Source organism: Lissotriton helveticus, chromosome 10 (assembly GCF_964261635.1).
Source record: "Lissotriton helveticus chromosome 10, aLisHel1.1, whole genome shotgun sequence".
NCBI lineage: Eukaryota > Metazoa > Chordata > Amphibia > Caudata > Salamandridae > Lissotriton > Lissotriton helveticus.
The window spans coordinates 804,553,336-804,574,563 of NC_136071.1; the positions used below are offsets into that span (position 1 = coordinate 804,553,336).

Here is a 21,228-nt window from a genome sequence, read left to right on the forward strand (position 1 = left end):
ATTTCAGTTGGTTGATAGTCTGAAAGATTTACAATTAGGTTGGTCTCGGATTTCGATTGCGAAGGGGGTACTGTCGCTTTTCTCCGCTTGGCCCTGCGGGTTTTTCGGACACTGGGGCGGGGGTTGTTTGATTTGCAGCCCCTCTGCCTCTTCCTCTTCTGTTGGGGTATGGTCGTCTCCCCCTTCCCCTTCCTCCGCCTCTCGAAATGCTTTTCTCTAAATTGATAAGCTCCACTTCCTCTAAAACAGTCAAGTTTTTTGACTGGTATGTGCCGCGTATTGAACCATCATCGCTGATGCTTGACTCACTTGCACTTGACACTAGTTTTTGTGTGGGATAATTCTTCTTTAAATTATCATATCTTTTTGCAAATGTCAAGATTCTGCCATGGATGTAGTCCTGTTCGTCTCTGTGAAATTTTCGCTCTTTTCGCTCCTCGATCTCGCTTTCATAACAGTCAAGTCTTGCTTCCATTTCTTTCCGTAATTTGGAGATTTCATCTTGGTTGCTTTCATCAGCAATTTTAGCCTCTAGATTTTTTATTTTTTCAGTGATCTCGTCCACCTCAATCCGGGCATGTTTTACCAGGATGCGCATCATGTTTAATGAACATTGCGTGTTGTTCTCAACCCATTCCTCCACTAGTACTCTCTTTACTTCAGAGTGTGTTGGCATTGTGAAGATCCTTAAGCCGCGTGGAATCCGCTTTACCTCCAAATATTTTTCTAAAGCGATAGCTTCCCAGCTTTTGTTGATTTCCTTTTTGTATAATTTCTCCAACACATTCAACTGTTGTTTTATGGTGTTGTCTGGTGCTGTTGATACCGTTGGGACAGCCTGGGTCTCATCTGGTATAGCTGCAGTTTTGAACATAGTAGTCACTTTGGAAGCTCTCTTCGCTACACGAGCTTCCATTTTCTTTTGTGAATTTTTGTGGCACACTTTAACCTTAAGGGTGAAAATTCATTTGTGCCTGTCTCTTTAAGGTTTTTCTCCTGGTCTGGCGAGCTCCGCGAAGCCGTCCGTTTAATTACGGAGTTTGGCGTTTCATTGCGGAGTTTTGCAGCCAGCCACTTCAAAGTCCTGCTGTCCTATATGCGGAGGTTAGTTCCCCCCTTACCTCGTGCGTGGTTTCAGCTGACAGGGGTTGTTACTCACAGTCCCTCCGTCTTCTCAGCACAGGTAAACGCTCTCACTGCTCTGCAGTGCAGGAAATTGGGCGCTTCTCTCAGCTTAATTTGTCGACATCCAAAGGGATCCCCAAGCCAGTCGAGAGCGCTCTGCAGTGTGTGCTCTGCCCAGAGGTCGGATCCTGACCCTGAAGATTCTTGTCATACAAAAGAGGCGGCACAACCAGGATAATTTTTTAAGTCTGTTTATTAGACTTCACCCCACCAACGCGTTTCAGCCACAACTGGCCTTGCTCACGGTTGGTTAGTCCCTCTACAGTGTTGCTTTTTATATTCCCACAAATTGCCAATTATGAGGCATTGTGGGATATGTAGTTTCAACGTGAAAATCAAACATTAAAACAAAAGAAAGACTTAGTGTGCTTTTATGATTGTTACAATCAAGTGACAAATCGTTCACTGTGGCTATGTTTGATTTATTGTTGGGTTTGGTAAAGATCATGGGTACCAAACCCAACAATAAATCAAACATAGCCACAGTGAACGATTTGTCACTTGATTGTAACAATCATAAAAGCACACTAAGTCTTTCTTTTGTTTTGTTTTAATGTTTGATTTTCACGTTGAAACTACATATCCCACAATGCCTCATAATTGGCAATTTGTGGGAATATAAAAGTAGAGGGACTAACCAACCGTGAGCAAGGCCAGTTGTGGCTGAAACGCGTTGGTGGGGTGAAGTCTAATAAACAGACTTAAAAAATTATCCTGGTTGTGCCGCCTCTTTTGTATGACAAGAATCTTCAGGGTCAGGATCCGACCTCTGGGCAGAGCACACACTGCAGAGCGCTCTCGACTGGCTTGGGGATCCCTTTGGATGTCGACAAATTAAGCTGAGAGAAGCGCCCAATTTCCTGCACTGCAGAGCAGTGAGAGCGTTTACCTGTGCTGAGAAGACGGAGGGACTGTGAGTAACAACCCCTGTCAGCTGAAACCACGCACGAGGTAAGGGGGGAACTAACCTCCGCATATAGGACAGCAGGACTTTGAAGTGGCTGGCTGCAAAACTCCGCAATGAAACGCCAAACTCCGTAATTAAACGGACGGCTTCGCGGAGCTCGCCAGACCAGGAGAAAAACCTTAAAGAGACAGGCACAAATGAATTTTCACCCTTAAGGTTAAAGTGTGCCACAAAAATTCACAAAAGAAAATGGAAGCTCGTGTAGCGAAGAGAGCTTCCAAAGTGACTACTATGTTCAAAACTGCAGCTATACCAGATGAGACCCAGGCTGTCCCAACGGTATCAACAGCACCAGACAACACCATAAAACAACAGTTGAATGTGTTGGAGAAATTATACAAAAAGGAAATCAACAAAAGCTGGGAAGCTATCGCTTTAGAAAAATATTTGGAGGTAAAGCGGATTCCACGCGGCTTAAGGATCTTCACAATGCCAACACACTCTGAAGTAAAGAGAGTACTAGTGGAGGAATGGGTTGAGAACAACACGCAATGTTCATTAAACATGATGCGCATCCTGGTAAAACATGCCCGGATTGAGGTGGACGAGATCACTGAAAAAATAAAAAATCTAGAGGCTAAAATTGCTGATGAAAGCAACCAAGATGAAATCTCCAAATTACGGAAAGAAATGGAAGCAAGACTTGACTGTTATGAAAGCGAGATCGAGGAGCGAAAAGAGCGAAAATTTCACAGAGACGAACAGGACTACATCCATGGCAGAATCTTGACATTTGCAAAAAGATATGATAATTTAAAGAAGAATTATCCCACACAAAAACTAGTGTCAAGTGCAAGTGAGTCAAGCATCAGCGATGATGGTTCAATACGCGGCACATACCAGTCAAAAAACTTGACTGTTTTAGAGGAAGTGGAGCTTATCAATTTAGAGAAAAGCATTTCGAGAGGCGGAGGAAGGGGAAGGGGGAGACGACCATACCCCAACAGAAGAGGAAGAGGCAGAGGGGCTGCAAATCAAACAACCCCCGCCCCAGTGTCCGAAAAACCCGCAGGGCCAAGCGGAGAAAAGCGACAGTACCCCCTTCGCAATCGAAATCCGAGACCAATCTAATTGTAAATCTTTCAGACTATCAACCAACTGAAATAGAACGTAGTGTTCTAAATAAAGGGTTGTCATTTTGTCCGGAAGCCCACTTCGACTACACAGAAACGAGGATTGACATCTACAAATATATCAGGAAGCTGAAACTAGCCAAAATACATGCTGGAAAACAACATGAACCGACACACTCACAAGAAGAAATATTGGATGAAATCCAGTTCAACACCATTGCCGAAATACCAGACTTACGAAATTGCTTTGAATCATTGTTCGACACAGAAGGAATGTCACTCTCGGATACAGAAATGCTGGAAGAATTAAACATTCCGACAGATGAGAGGCCGACAACTGGGTTGAAAAGAAAGTCACGATACTATCCAATACTATCACCAGGAAACAAAATTGACCTGTTCTCTGAGGCTATCACGAAAGAATTGGATAATCTATCGAAAGTGAGGAATAGCAAACGTGAAAATCTCTCAAAAAAAGAGCGGGAAGCCATTAAAAAATTAATGGATAATGATCAAATTACGATAAAGCCGGCTGACAAGGGGGGCAATATTGTACTAATGAAAACCACAGATTACAAGTGTGAAGCCATGAGACAACTCAACCAAGAAAACAACTATCAGAGACTAGAAACAAACCCCTTCGCAAATATGAAAAAGGAGGCACAAGGACTTTTGGAAATGTGGCATGCAAAGGGACTAATTGACGAAGAGGAAAAGAAATATCTAACTGTTGATCACCCTATAACACCTTGCATATATTTTCTTCCGAAAATTCACAAAACTTTGAAAAATCCTCCAGGGAGACCGATTGTCTCATCGTGCGGTTCACTGTATGAGAATATGTCAAACTACGTGGATAAATTCCTAGCCCCTATCGCCCAAAGTCTACCTTCATACATCAAGGATACTGGCGATTTCTTGAGAACTTTGATGAATGTAAATTGGTGCCCAGAATATCTCCTTGTGACGATAGACGTGGTGTCGCTCTACACCTCGATCCGACATGAAGTCGGGATGCAAGCATGTGAGTACTACTTAAAACAACGCAATATTGTATACCTAGAACATTCAAAAATGCTGATTACCATGATTAACCTATGCCTGAAAAATAATGTATTTCTCTTTGAAAAACAACTTTACAAGCAAATCTGTGGGACTGCCATGGGCATTTCTCTATCGCCGAATTATGCCAATATAACCATGGGATGGTGGGAGAAGCATGTAGCCTGGAATCAAAACAACCAACAAGATCTTGACCGAATAATATTATGGGTCCGGTACATAGACGACCTTTTTGTCATTTGGAATGGCACAAATAAACAGTTCCAAAGCTACTTCAAAAAACTTAATGAAAACGATGTGGGTCTGCAATTCACATGTAATACCAGTGCGCAGGAAATAGACTTTTTGGACACTAAAATATACGTGGCCAATGACAAGCTTGAAACCACACTATTTCGAAAGAAAACAGCAACTAATAGTGTGTTGCATGGAACTAGTTTTCATCCCAAATCCCTTCTGGAAAGCATACCATATGGCGAATTTACACGCTTAAAGAGAAATTGCTCGTTACCAGAGGAAGCAGAAAAAGTAATTGAGGAAAGCAAATACAGGTTCAAATCCAGAGGATACACAGAGAGGGTGCTAAGTAAATGTAAAAGAAAGATTGATTTAAAAACCAGAACTCAAACACTAATTGAGCAGAACAAAAAAACAGAAACTGGCAAGTCTCCAAGGTTTGTAACCACATTTAATAAAGAGAGTGGTCATATTGCAGGCATCATGAAAAAATATTGGCATCTCTTGCAAGGAGATCCCGATATAGGCAGCACCCTCGGAGAAGCGCCGCTGATAACTTACAGAAAGAACACATCCTTGAAAGATCTGTTGGTCAAAAGTTTTTTCCAAGAAAAACAAAAATCAAATTGGCTGCAAAACCAAAGAAAAGGTTTCAAACCGTGTAATTCATGTAAAGCCTGCAAAATCGGAAAGAGCATGAAAGAAATACAGGAACCTGATGGAAAAACACTGAGAATTGACCAACAAATCACATGTTCATCAAAAAATGTGATATATATTGTGGAATGCAAATGCGGCATGAAATATGTTGGATGCACAACCTGCATGTTAAAAAAACGAATATTGGAGCACATCCGAGCGGTGAGAAATTCTAACATGCAATATGCCACGGCTAAACACCTTAGTCTATGTCAAAATGGTGACTGGAGACAGATGCAGTTCTACGGAATAAAAATGTTGGAGAAATCGGAAAGAGGCGGGGACACAGTTCGAAAACTCCGCCAAATGGAATCAAAAATGATTGTCAGACTCAGAACAAAGCATCCGAGAGGGATGAATTTCGGAGAGGACCTGCATGTTCATCTGGATTAATGTTCTTATTTATATGGGTACTACACCCAATACTTGAGACTAAGAAAAAGATCATGGGTACCAAACCCAACAATAAATCAAACATAGCCACAGTGAACGATTTGTCACTTGATTGTAACAATCATAAAAGCACACTAAGTCTTTCTTTTGTTTTAATGTTTGATTTTCACGTTGAAACTACATATCCCACAATGCCTCATAATTGGCAATTTGTGGGAATATAAAAAGCAACACTGTAGAGGGACTAACCAACCGTGAGCAAGGCCAGTTGTGGCTGAAACGCGTTGGTGGGGTGAAGTCTAATAAACAGACTTAAAAAATTATCCTGGTTGTGCCGCCTCTTTTGTATGACATATATATATATATATATATATATATATATATATATATATATATATATATATATATATATATATATATATATAATCCACAGTTCTGCTTAAAAGCAAGGAGACGCACTCAGGAATACTCAGCATAAGTTTTATTGCCCAGTTGACACGCTACGCGTTTCAACAATAAATCTTGTCTTGATCACACGTGATTACCCCTATGGGTCAAAACATAATATACACATTGCCGGGGGTTCATAGACATAAAGGAAGTACCCTTATACTGTTAATTTCACAGTCAAAAAGCGCCACCATCTTGGAGTGGTAAACATACTTCACAATATCAACTGCAAATACCAATTGAAATTACCGTCAGTGTTTCTCGACACAATATACATTTGCATATGCTCTTTGGAGAACTCACTATGTCAAGTGAGGTAGACACCACAATTATTATCACAACCATGATGTTCGTATTTACAAGAACTGTTAGCTACACAGTCCTAAGGAACCGCCATCTTAGATTGGTTAAAACTATGTGGGTATCGAAGATTATACATGGTATAACGATATTACATCACTTGTATTTTTCATCATCGTATGTTTCTCCATTATTGTTAGGTCTGGATTTCTGTCGGACTAGTGCCCCAGTTAACCCACAATTTAGGCAAGGATCAATTTCATAATTCTCAAGGCGCAAGAGAGCCCATTACTTCATTAGTTCATTCGGATCTAATTCGGTCTAGTGCCAGACAAGTCCGTTCAGCGGAAATTAACCCCATAACATGGGGTAACCATCCATTCATAGATACCCCCGATTTAGTGTATCACGTTTATATACCACATAGTACGGTGCAAAAGAAATCAATAAGGTGAAATATACTTTCATACAGGTGCCCAGTGTCTTTCATCCAAATTTCAAGGAGGTCCGAAGACCGTGATGTGGACGTGACAGGAGTGAATAAGGAATTCCATTCTCCTACAAAACACATAAAAACATACAGTTAAAAATGCATAAAATCAGTTGGACATTATTAACATTTTAACTTGTTCTAAATACAAAAGTCTATCGTTACATATATATCTCTTTTTGTACCTAATCAAATCTTATTCCAGTTGTTTGTCCTAGCCAAATCTGCCTCATCTCATTCTTTTCTCATTATTCCTCATGTAAATGGGTGGCAAGCTCTTCATCCCAGTTATGCCCCCCAGGGAACTTAGTCTCGAGCTCCATGATCCAGCGTGATTCCTTCTTCCTCAACACTAGCTCACGGTTTCCCCCTCTTCTCCCGATATTAACTTGTTCAACAGCATAGTATCTGAGAAGGGAGTTGTCTGAGTTATGTTTGTCCTGAAAATGCCTTGCAATGGGATAACGGCTGTCCACATGAGTAATAGCCCTGAGGTGTTCTTGTACCCTTTTCTTAGCCATACATGTGGTGCTACCCACATATTTCTTTTTGCATGGACATACTAAAACATAAATGACAAACGATGTAGTGCATGTCAAAAACTGTTTTATCACTTTCGGCTCTTGCCGGCCAGGTACATCTATCTGTTTCACCATAGTGCTGTTAGTACAGGCTCTACAATGTCCACAGGGGTAAAACCCCTTTAGGCCTTGTGAGTGCCGTTTATTTTCGGTTATGTCACTCCTGACAAGCATGTCCCTGAGGTTTCTACCTCGTCTGTATGTTATTTGAGGTCTTTCTTTAAGGCATGGACCCACTATATTGTCTGTATTGAGGATGTTCCAGTTACTGGCAAGGATTTTACTAATTTTCTTGGATTGCTGGTTATAGGTCGTAATGACCCGAGTGCTAGTCCCATCATCCTTATCTTTTCTATCTGGAGGATTCAGAGAGTCGTTACGCTGTATAAGAGACACCTTCTGGACTGCCTGAGTGAGCACTCCCTCCGGGTACCCTCTTGTCCTGAATCTCTGTAACATAACTTCTTGTTCGGCCAAGAAACTCTCCTCACCACTGCAGTTCCTTTTCGCCCTCAGTAACTCACCAAACGGAATACTCCATTTAAGTGAATCCGGATGAGCACTGAGGGCGTGGAGGAGAGTATTACCTGCTGTGTCTTTCCTGTGAAGCTTAGAGGTGAGATGGTTGTCAATCACTTCTATAGCCGTATCTAGAAATTCCACATGTTTTTCATCCATGTTATATGTGAGATGAATGTTAGAGGGATTGATATTGAGCTTGTCAATAAATGATACTGCTTCCTCCCGTGTCCCTTGCCATATAATGAACAGGTCATCAATGTATCTGACCCAGGTAGATACCTTTTTAAAATCTTCTGTAAGATTTTTGTCCTCTCTGATTTCCTCTTCCCATTTCCCTAAAAACAAATTAGCAAAGCTCGGCGCAAATGCTGAGCCCATGGCTACTCCACGTATCTGTTTGAACACATCCCCATTGAACATAAAGATATTATTTCTTAAGCATATTTTCATCATGCCTATGAGCATCTGGGTGTGTTCAGAGTAACATGTCTCCCTTTGTTTAAGGTAATGGTAACTGGCTTCCATGCCCTGTACATGATCGATAATTGTGTATAGGGCACTTACGTCTAACGTAATGAGAAGAGAGCCCTCTACCCATTTTATACTGTCTATTTTCTGCAGGAAGTCAGTAGTGTCCCTAATATAGGCAGGTAACTTGCTCACGTACTCTCTCAGATAGTGATCGATGTATTGTGAGAGGTTCTCATTTACACTGCCTATAGAGGAGATGATCGGTCTACCTGGCGGAACCGTGGCATTTTTATGCACTTTGGGAAGGAGATAGAATATAGGCATTTATACATATATATATCGAGTCAAGATCTCCTGAATTGCATACCGCAAACAACAGAGAAACGGACGCTTGTGTTCTTCTTCTCGAAGCAGGTATTTATTTTTAGATTTTACGAGTGAACTGCAAGTGCTGAAACCAGACGCGTTTCGGCGAACACAGTCATATATATTCTCTTTTCCTCTCCTGATGTCTTCCTTCCTCACTTCCTCCCTTCTAACCAGTCCACTACTCTTCCATAATTTGACAACCATATCTCCTGTGTAGACCGACTGATCCATATCCCCAGATACCTTGTAGCCTCCGCTGCCCATTGGATGGGGAACTCGGTATCGCATTGCTCAGTAGTGTCGGTGAGAGACATCAACACTGATTTTGCCCAATTTATCTGAATCCCCGTTAACCCCCCATAAGGTAATAATTCTCTCATGACGGTATCAAAATTATCCTTTGGATTAACTAGATAGATCGTCATATCGTCCGCGTAGATCGATATTAACAGCCCCCTGGATGTAAAACCTATACTACGCTGTGTATGGTGTTGTCTTAGTCTACCCACTAGCGGCTCAGTCGCAATGGCGAACAGCAGGGGTGAAAGAGGACAGCCCTGTCTTGTACCTCTCGTAATGGCAAACAAATCTGATATTTGTCCATTTACCTTTACTCTAGCCCGGGGGTTGGTGTAAATTACCTGAATCTGTTTGATGAAAATGGGGCTCAGACCCATCCTGGTGCATAAGGCAAACAGAAACTTCCATTCCAATAAATCGAACGCTTTTGTAGCGTCAAGCAAAGCCGCTACTGCCTGTACATGGGGTGCCAAGTAATGCAATAGACCGAATATAACCCTGAGATTATGAGCTGTTGACCTCCCTGGTATAAAACCTGACTGGTCTGATAGCACTATCTGCAGGAGCATAGGTCTCCACCTATTGGCAAGGAGCTTGGCATATAGTTTAGCGTCCAAGTCAATCAATGAGAGCGGACGATATGAATCCGGCTTGGTGGGATCCTTATCCGGTTTTAATAACGTGATGATTGTGGCTTCTCTAAGAGTGGGGGGAAGTTCGCCTGTCTCCATCGCCTCTTGAAATACCTATAACAGACGGGGGCAATAATGTCAACATACTCCTTATAAAAGGCCGCAGTCAGGCCATCCGCCCCCGGGGCCTTCTCCGCGGGCATACCCGAGATCACTTGTTTCACATCCTCCACCGTGATGGGTAGCTCCATGTATTGTCTCCCCCCATCATTAAACCATGCCAACGCCACTGTGTCTAAATACTCGGAAATTTCCAACAGCGAGGGGTTTACATGAGAGGTGTAGAGTGATTTATAAAAGTGACTCATGGTCTGTAGAATCGCCTGCGGTGTCTTGGATATTTCCCCATCTTCAGTGTGCAGTTCAGTGATAAATTCCGATCCCTTAGGAGGATGGAGCATATTAGCCAGTGTTTTTCCAGCTCGATCACCCTCACCATATCTACGGGCCTGAGTATATTTTTGCATAAATGCCGTTTCACGCTCTGCCTCCTCCTGAAGTTTCGTTAACTTGGACCTAAACTCAGCCTTAAACACTGGGGAGGGATCATCTCGGATGGTTGATTCTAATTGTTTAATGTTATTTTCTAATTTTTGAAGGGTATTGCGTATGTCCCTCAACACTCCTGTCTTCAGTGCCATATAGTGCCCCCTAGCAACCACTTTAAAGGCCTCCCACAATGTACCAGGAGAATCCACTGTTCCCTCGTTCAGCTCAAAAAATTCGACAATCTTCTCTCTAAGCACTTCCCGAAAGACCAAATCTAACAAGGCTTGTGACGGAAACCTCCAGCTAAACGGCTGTATATAGGGTAGTGGAATCTGTAGTGTCAGTAAGACAGGAGAGTGGTCAGAAAAAGTGCGCGGGTAATGTGAAGCCTCCAAGACCCACGCATGCAAATCTCGAGATGTCAACCAAAAATCTAATCTCGACCATGCATTCCGGTGGTGTGTCACGCAGGTTCCCTCCCTAGCTGTCGGGTGTAATGTTCTCCAGGTATCCACCAATTGTAAATCATCTTTAATATCCAATAACACTTCAGCAGCCCTAGGATGGTGTTCACGATCCGCACCCCGCCGGTCAACAGCAGGTGACAAAACAACATTGAAGTCCCCCCCCCCCAAAGTATCGCAACTCTTCCCAATGATTGAATCCCATGCCACACTGTTTGAAAAAATTGCGGACAATCCGTATTGGGACCATAAATATTTACAATCACTGTCGGTGTATTGAACAGGGTGCCTTGGAGCAATATATATCTACCCTCCTTATCGATCACCGTGTGATGTGTCTTCCATGGCAATCCTTTGCTTATTACAATTACTACCCCTCTAGAGTAGTTAGAACAAGTAGCCTCCACTACTACACCCCATCTTGCATGCTTAAGTGTGTTTGGGGCTGGTGAAGCAAGATGAGTTTCTTGTAACAAACATATATCCACCCCATGCCTACTCAGATAGGAGTGAACAAGTCTAGCTTTCCTTCTGTCATTTAAGCCTCTTATTTTCCACGAAATACATTTAACATTAGTCATAGCCAACAATTGTAAACCACAAAATTACACACATCATCAGTGTCCAGAATTAAGTTTAACCTGATATACCACCAAAGAATGTGTATGTGCATAGCATCAGACAGTCCTAGATAAACCGCTGCCGCGTAAGAAGGCGGGCCCGGCATAGGCAACAATGTGACAAAAACATGGCAATAATAACTGTGACAAAAATCTCCCTACCCCCCACCTCCCACTCCAACCCCCAATTAGGTTAAGTCCCATCCTCCCCTGACCCTCCCCTACCAAAACCCTCAATCCCCAAAAACAAGCAAAAGGGAATCATCCCATAGGGTACGCAAGGTCACCAGCATACTTCCCCACACTCTTGGTGGGGTGGCCGCGGCCATACCGTGTAAAACCTCCAAGTACCTTGTTCAAAGTGCATCTATACATCGGACCATACAACACAGCCTATCCCATCAGTAGTGGGGGAAGCTTCGAGCTGAAGAACATGCAATATTAACTTTAACACAGAACACATTCAACACAGTTACACTTATCTGCGCCTTCTACGATCCGTCACGTTAGTTCAGTCATTATCGCTCAAAGGTCTATCGACTGAGAGTCAATTTGTGGAGCCAGTTGCTTATGTTCTTTCGCCATCTGTTTGGCATATGCAAGGGCCGCCTTCGCGTCCGTAAAGAAGGTGGGCTTCCCATGGCCCTGGACTCTCAGCTTGGCCGGGTAGATCAACGCATATCTGGTCCCGATCTGCTGAAATATTTTCTTTGCAGGAAGGAACTCGCGACGAGCCGCCTGTACCTGGAGGGTGAGGTCTGGATATAGTGCTATATTGTTTCCTTTGTATTGGATATCTCCCTGGCAAGCCAAAGAATCATATCCCTGTCTCTGTAGTTCAACACTTGTGCCAGGATGGGTCTTGCCGGTGCTCCCGGCTTAGGTCTAGGGCCTAAAGTACGATGCGCATTTTCAATCAGGAACATGGTCGTGAGTTCCGACCCAAACAGGTCCTGCATCATTTCTTCTATGTATTTTTCCATGTTCTGAATGTCCGTGGATTCTGCGACTCCCGTAATGCGAACGTTATTTCTCCTCGATCTCGCCTCCAAATCCTCATTCTTCTATTTAATGTGCTGCAAGACCCCGTCCATACCACCCAGCTTTCTGTCTATTTCTGTTTGACCCTCTTCCGTTTCCGTGATTCTCGTCTACATCACGTTCATGCGGCCATCATGTTTTTCTACTCGTTGCGTGATTCTGTCTTATCTTTTTGCCAACTAGTCCATTTTCGTATCTATCCCCTGTAGGCTGGTCTTCAGTTCCCTAAACAAGGAACGAATATCATCCTCAGGTGGAACGGCCACTGCGTTATCTCCTGTCTGGTCCTGACGATCCACCTCGGCGTCCCTGGACTTGTTGGATTTTTTGTCGAAGGTAATTTTCGGCTGTCGAGTTTCTGGCTTCCCCATTTCAGCACCCACAGAGCTTGTTCTTTAAACTATGGGCCAAGCAGCTCGGGCTCCATTATAGTCTTTCCTTCCGTGTATCTGATTTTGCTCGAACAACACAATGTGCCACCGGTCTCCTATGGCGCCATGCGATGGGATATTAACTTTCACAATCCCTATATTGAGCTCACGCCCTCACTTCCACCACACACCTCCAGGGCATTTAGGGTATCTGTAACGACCGTGGATTCATTGCCCCTAGACACCGCAGTTAACCATGCAGTTGGCACGCACCAGCACGGCCACTGTGCTGTCTCTGGATACACAATTATGTTTGTGCGTATGAGATGTGTAACTATTCACTTTGAAAGTGTTAGCACTTTTAATCATAAGCCACCTTTGTCTCTGGTCTTTCACTCAGGACCTCCTATATGGCGCCCCTTCCTACTCACCGACAACTGCCAGTACAGACCTGTCTCTGAAATATTGGTGATGGGGTGCGAATGGCCGTTTCTACACGCTCCCCAGGAACCAAAATGAATGCCTTCCTCGTGCTGTCCCAGACAGTGCCCTGCGTGAGATACAGTAGCCTATCGCTGGTGTCTATGCACAAATATAATTGCTCCCACACCCCTTAGCAGTCAATGGGCCCTCGTCAGATGGAATCCTCTGCCGTTATTGCCCAGTAGGAATTTGCGTATCTCTGGCGCTCATGTAACTGGACTTATGCCCCCAGGCTCCCTATTCAACATGGTGGTCGCGCCGTCCCGCGCTAAGCCGCTTCACCTTGCCGAGTTTTTTCCAACTATGCCGCCGCCGACAGGGCAGATCCTATAGTCGCTGCCCCCGCGCACCTGCTCCGCTCTCTCTCCTCACCCATATGTAGCGGTCACGTACTTCTGTAGCCCCGGCACTCCCAGCTTTGTCCCCGTGCCGCGCGAGTAGCCGGCCCGCACCTCCGATGGTCCAGCCGACACCACCACCTTTAGCAGTCGGGTCCCCAGGTTCCCCGGACCTCCGCGACATCACCACTCTTCCGGCGGCCTGAACTTCCGGCCGCAGTAATCCAGCAATCTGGCTCTCGCTATCGCCGTATTCACAACCCAACGTCCCGGCTCCTGCTCCTCCCAAGCAAAGGTAGGCCTCTTCCCCGATATCGGTAGGAGTTCCTCCAGCTCGTTGTTAGGCGCACTGTAACTCGCAGGCAGGCGGTGTCATACAGCCGGCTACCGCATTCTTGTAGTTTTGCGCCAAAGTACTTGTGTGGGACGGAAAAATGCCGGATTAATTGGCCTCAGCCGGCGGAGCCGCTCTAGCAAGTGGCCATTCCGCATCTAAGCGAAGCCACGCCCCCCTCTTAAGAATCTCGTTAAGCAACAATACGTGATCTTTACAGCGTCGTCATTGCCTTGGCAGCCCCTGATGAACTCCGCTAAGCAACTATATGTCACGCCACAAAGATTTGCCATTTGTTTCCGTGGCAACGTATATTGGGAACACGCATCAACCAAGCTGTAGTTCAAGTTTTGGACTGTTTATTGGTTAACAACAACCCTGTTACCTATAAGTGGAACGAAATATCAGCCTCTATTTACTGTGTCTTCGGTGTATCATTGAAATTCACGCTGATACACACAGCTGTCATTTTCAAGTTTTCAAATTACTAGTGCGTCATCTGATGGAACGCTGTTGCACACAGCTGTAACCTTCATCTTCTCAAGTAATTGGCACAACATTTGCATATTAATCGCTAACATGCACAGCTTTTAACTAGTTTTGACTTTAACATTTGTAATGCTGTATTTCATGGTGTATATGTAAATTTGCTTTTGAATTTATTTAATTACATTTGTTTTTCTTTCAGTGAAAGTTGTTATATTGTGTATGATATTTATTAACATTTAACTGCTTCTTCTCTTATACATTATATACCATACTCATTATATACCATCATGCAGCAATCAGTACTTCCATCCCCTCCTTTTCTATCCACTCCTGGAGACCCTCCTTTAGAATGGGAGCTATGGTGAGAAGGTTTTGAGGCTTATTTAGAAGCCACTGAAGCGGAAGTTTATACACAAAAAAAGAAGTTTGCATTATTGCGACATTCTTTGGGTACAGAAGGAAGAAAGTTTTAAAACATTTACCTCCTGTGCAAATTATGGGCGAAGGTGATGCTAGTGATACAGTTGATCAATACGCATCTGTTTTATATGAGGAAACAATTGCCTAAGGAGACGGTGGAGGTTTTTGTAAGTGATCTAAGAGCTTTAGCGTCTACTTGCGATTATAAAACTTTTCACGATGAAATGTTGAGGGATCAATTGGTAGAAATAACCAATAGTAAAAAGATTCAGGAAAAATTACTAACCACCCCTGATTTAACTTTAGATAAGGCCTTAGATATAGCTAAGAATATTTGAGCAACTGCATTGTACATGGATCAAATGACATTGGACACTAAAGTGCATGCATTAGCTGTTGATAAAATCATTTCCAAGAAAGAAACAAAGTATGAAAAACGCAAACCATTGGAATGTTATAAGTGTGGTAGTATAAGTCATTTAGGTAATACTCCTTTTTGCCCTGCCATTGACAAAGTTTGTACCACATGCAAAAAGAAAGGCCACTTTTCAAAAGTGTGCAAGTCCAGACCTTATGAGTCAAATTTTAAATCTAGTACAAAAAAGATTCTTTCCATTGAAATTAAGTCTGAAGTAGATCCTGATTCTGATAGTGATGAAGGAAATGGAATCATGATATTATTTTGTGAGGATGAGCTAGGAGTCAGAGATTCCCAAGGTAACATGATCCCTAGTAATTTATCGGAAAATATGGTCCAAGTTATAGAACTCCACACTTCCAATATAAAACATCCATACTGTCAATTAGAGATCAATGGTATGCACATATCTATGATGGCTGATTTAAGTTCCTTTTTCACATTAATAGGACCTGAAGAATGGGGAAGACTAAAACGGGTTCCCTTGAGGAAGTCTTTGATCAAACCACTAGCTTATTTATTATTTATTTATGTTTTCCATTTGTAAGGCGCACAGCTACCCAAAAAGGGTTTCCTGGTGGCAACCCCATTAAAGTTGTAGGCAAATTTGATTGTATCCTAGGATTTAAAGGTTGTTCTACTCCAGCTGCTGTTTACGTGGCTGAAGATAAATCCTCTCTGTTGGGTTGGCTAGAACAAAAGAATTTGGGAATCATTCTAGACCCTAACAGTCCAGAACAGGTTTTACTCAGAGATCACCTTACAGTATCTTCTATTGGCTTTACTGCTAACGATTTGAAGACTTCATTTCCTACTGTGATCAGTGAAACTCTTGGTTGCATTAACGGTTTTTCTCATCAAATTGTTCTTAAACATGGTGCACAACCTGTAGTGCACAAACCTAGGCGAGTTCTTTGGCCATGAGGAAGGAACTATCCCAAGAACTGGATTCGCTTTGCAAACAAGGTATCATTGAGCCTATTTAAGCTCAGATTGGCTTTCTCCAGTGGTTTTGGCAAGAAAACCCAATGGGGCTCTTAGGATGTGTTGTGATCTGAGATATTTCAATGAGAAAATATGGGTAGACAGGCATCCCCTGTCTGATATTACTGAAATATTGAGTTCTCTTAAAGATGCTAAAATATTCACAACCTTAGATATGTCTTAAGAATATTATCAGATTACACTAGAAAAGGAATGTCGTCATCTCACATCCTTCGTTACTCCTGCTGGTGCATATAGATTTAAAAGAATGCCCTTCGGGTTAGCGTCAGCCTCTGCCGTTTTTCAACGAGTTATGGAATCCATGTTTTCTGGTGTGCCAAATGTTAAATGCTTCCAGGACGACATATTAGTCTATGGTAAAAATACTGAATCTCATGACAAAACTTTAGCAATTGTATTATCTATTTTATCTGAGGGTAGTGCAACTTTAAAGGCTGAAAAATGCAAATTTGCTGTTGAAGAAGTGAATTTATTGGGATACAAGTTATCAGCCAAAGGTGTGCAACCCAAAGAAGATTTGATGTTAGCCATAAAATCCTTTCCAACTCCCCAAAGCAAAGATCAATTAAGATAATTTTTGGGGATGCTGGAATTTTATGCAAGATTCATTCCCAATTGCAGCTGTAAGATACACAATTTAAGATTAATTATGAAAAAGAATCAACATTTTCTTTGGTCATCTGATCTAGAAAAGGAATTCCAATCCATAAAATTCGATCTACGTAAAGCTATTCCTTTACAACCATTTGACACACATGATAAATCCGTTGTAGTTACTGATGCAGGTCAGTACTGTTTAGGAGCTGTTCTGTTACAGCTCAGGAAAGGAAAGGAAGACGTTGTGGCTTTTGCTTCTCCTACCTTGAGAGGGGCAGAGTCCACATATTCTGTTGTGGAGCGCAAAGCTCTAGCATGTTGGTGGGGTGTGGCTCACTTCAGACAGTATTTATGGGGTTCTGAGTTTACAATACGGATGGATCACAAACCATTGATTAATTTGTTTACGACTAAGGCTGCTGGCAACGCTATTCCTCGCATATCCAAGTGGTTTTATAGGTTGATGGAGTTTCATTTCCATTTAGAGTATATTCCTGGTGTTAAGAATATTTTTGCTGATTGATTATCCAGACTTCCTTTGGTGAATGTGCAAGCTGGAGAACAAGGGGAGGAAGATTGTAGTGTTGTTGCTACATTAATGGATTATAATTTTGCTTGCATTTCTGAGGATGAGTGGAAACTTGCTGTTCAACAAGATGTATTGTTACAAGAAGTAATTTCTATTTTAGGCAAAGGTGAATTACCGAACCATGATAGAGTGGCTTCCTTCAAGCATGTTTTCACTGAATTGATCGTACAAGCAGGTATACTTAAGAGAGTTGATTTGTTGGTCGTGCCTGTGACCCTTCAAAGTAAGATCTTACTTTTAGCCCATGAAGGTCATATTGGCATGAGGGCCATGATGAGAAGACTTAGAGAACTATTTTGGTGGCCTGGTATGGATCGTTCAGGTGAGCACTTTGTAAGAGATTGCAATTCATGTGCCACTAGTGACAAGTCTCAAGTTACTTTTCCGAGTCCAGTGGAAGCCATTCCCATTCTCGACAAACCTTGGGTCAAGTTAGCTTTGGATGTCATTGGCCCCATGTTTGTGTTAGATGAAAGAAGTAGGTACAGTTTGGTGTTGGTGGACTAAGGCTCCAGATGGCCTGAAGTAAAGTTTGTGAAGTCGCCGACCACAGAGGAGGTTGTTAAGTTTCTTCAGTCTTTATTTTTAAAGGAAGGTTCCCCAGTCGAACTGGTTACCGATAATGGAGTACATTTTATGTCCAAAGATTTTCTGGAATTTATGTCACATTGGGGAGTTAAACACATCACCACTTCTTTATATCATCCCCATAGCAATGGTCTGGTGGAACGCTGCAATAGAGTGATAAAAGACAACATTCAGTTGTCTGTGGTCAATGGGTTAGACTGTAGGAAAGAATTGTCAAATTTATCATGGGCTTTGCGGACCACACCCAATGCTGTTACCAAAGTTTCTCCCTTTACTTTATTGAAGGGTAGAACAGCTTCTTCCAAGTTGGTTAGACCATTGATGTGTGATTTTAATACTCCTAAGGGGGATTTTGATCAGGTAAAAGAAGAACTTCTTAAGACCCAAGATAAGTATGTCACTAATGAACAAATTAAAGGGAGGAAACAGTTTGCTTTTAAAGTAGGTGATTGGGTTAAAGTGAAGCTTCCTGGTTTTACAGCTAAGGGATATTCCAAATGTTCAAATTCTTTGCAAATCACATGCATTAGAAATAGATCAGTTAGACTGAGCAATGGGAAATGGTGGAATGTTGAAAGGATACCCAAACAAACTTTACCTGGTAACCTCAATGTAGAACCTTGTTCTAAAAATGCCTCTGAGAACATCCATGGAGAATATGGTTCCAAAAGTTCTGTAAGGGAACACAAACCTCCTGTTTGGTTTAAGGATTATGTTGAATCGTAATTTGTAACAGCTATTTTTTTTCACATGCATTGTTACTTTATTTAGTTTTGTTTTGTTTTGTTTAAGGGGGAGGATGTGTTGGGTTCTGTGTATTTAATTTATAGGTCTGTATCTTTAATAGTGGGTTGATATTTGAACGTAAGCGCATGCCCCTCTCACGTCACCATCCAGAATGTAGATTGTAGAAGGGGTGGAGCGGCAGTTGTACTGCACTTATGCTCTGGCCGGTCGTGTATGTTAAGCCGAATTCAATTTACGAGAATCGTCATCTTTTCATACAGTTACAAGTAAGTAACTTATTTCCTTATATCTCACCTGGGCGTTCCACACAACTGCACATCCGTCAGGCTGGGGAGCTCTTCTCTATGTGCTGACTATTCAAGCCATCCGGTCCAAAAAGGAGACAGAAATTTACCACTATGTACCATCTAAAGAATGCTAGACTAAAAACTCATTCTCCCTGTAATCTCAATCAGTATGGACCAAACTTAATAAAAGTATTTTATTTGTGTAGTGCCAACTTTGTTGAAACAGTTGTTATTAAATATATACTTCGGGAACTAGAAATAGGTCATAGATCACTACATGTTCACAAGTCTTCTGTGTTTGGGGCTTCCCTCATATAGTGCAGTATGCAACAGCATTGACGGCTTTACGGTGGTAAAAGTTTCGAAAAAGAGAGAATTACTTCCAACCATTCCTAAAGCTCTAAGCTACTGCTATGCATGACATATATGAAAGATGTTTTCATTTTTTTAAAGAAGGAGGTCCAATTACTGACTTCCACTGCCAATGCCGCTCAAGCTGCATTTCTCTCTGTCAAATTGTTTTCCATTGGTTGGTTTTAAATTACTATTTTTTTATTGATTTGAGTGTATTTTAATGTATCACAAACAAAATTAGGAAATTCGAACCTTTGCTAGGCTGCTCTTTGCATCTACTTTATTCAATGCTGACCTCTTTTTCAAATTATATTCCCTTCTAATTTTCAGTTTATTTCCCTTCCTTCTCATGTCACTAGAGTGCTGCATTTTTCAGTTAGTGATTCTTGTTTATTCTGCTCAAATGAAATCAGACTTAGTGGTCATGGAATGAACAATGTTGTCTTGAAAGCCTGAGTTAGTTACGGTCTCTTTAATAAGGATTGGACGAGGTGGATGACTTTGAGTCGGCAAGGTAAAGCCAGTTCTGCTGTCATCAGAGGCCAGAATAGTAATCATGTAATTTGCATTTAACCCCTTCGCATGTATAAGAAGATGATAACGTTATATATATGTTTATGTATATATGTATTTATATGTAATCATTTAAAAATGATGTTTTAAAGGGGCGCCAGAAGGACAAAGATGATATCAACTATGAGAGAAAGAGTGACATTTATAAAGATCTGATGACATTGTTAAAAGAAAAATCACCGATATTTGCAAAGAATTTTGCAGAGCAGGTACATTTTATTGTTTTCTGTACTTTGTATGAGTTATATGTGATAAAATACATACAATTCTTGTATCAAAGTGGTTTAGTTCCAATTGAAATTGTAATAAATAAGGGGCGCCTGAGTGAGGCCACCACCACCACCACTCACCTCTTGCCTCTCTCCGTCCTCCGCCGGGCTCCCCCTCCGAATGCAGGAAGAGGATGTGCCTGGGAATCCTTTGATCAGGTGAACACCACAGGCTGACATCAGAGAGCCTGAGATGCAGGGATCATCATTGTGGGAAAAAGATCGGAGTTTACAGTGCGCGCTGGGAATCCCTTGCGCAGCTGCTACTGACTGCAGCTTCCGGGATTGGAAGCAGTGATGGCTTTCGGCGGCTCGGGTTGCCTAGCTACAGGGAGGCCTGTGTAGCTCACGCTATGGCAGAGGTCTTCAAACTTTTTGATACCGAGACCCCCCTTGTAAAACCTTTTTAGGCGTAAGGACCCCCTTCCGACAAAAGTTTCTAGAAACTGGTACTCCTCATCATCAACAACTATCGACAACCATAAATGTGCCTGTTAGACCTCATCACATCCATCATTCATCCACCCCCACTTTCATACATCCATCTACCCTTTCATCCTTCCATCCATACATCCATCCATCCATCCTTCATCCATCCACCCTTTCATCCTTCCATCCATACATCCATCCTTTACCCACTCATCCATCATTCATCTACCTACCATTTCACACATCCATCCATCATTCATCCATGCAACCTTTTATCCATCCATACATCCATCCTTCATCCTTCCACCCTTTCATCCTTCCATCCATCCATCCAGCCATCCTTCATCCATCTACCCTTTCATCCATACATACATCCACCCATCCATCCTACATTCACCCACCCTTTCATCTATCCATCCATCCATCCACCCGTCATTCATCCCCCCACCTTTTCGCACATTCATCCATGCAACCTTTTATCCATCCATACACCCACCCTTTCATCCTTCTATCCATCCATCCTTCACCCGTC

At 42.4% G+C, this 21,228-nt stretch overlaps 1 protein-coding gene across 2 annotated transcripts in view; it reads left to right on the top strand.

Moving 5' to 3' along the window:
- ODAD2 (outer dynein arm docking complex subunit 2) overlaps nt 1-21,228 on the top strand; it is a 1,353,572-nt gene that overhangs the window by 506,666 nt on the left and 825,678 nt on the right. For both annotated transcript variants that reach the window (XM_078663397.1, XM_078663398.1), the window contains one exon: nt 20,091-20,207. In XM_078663397.1, coding sequence (XP_078519523.1) covers nt 20,091-20,207 — 117 coding nt within the window. The remainder of the gene's footprint in view (nt 1-20,090; nt 20,208-21,228) is intronic.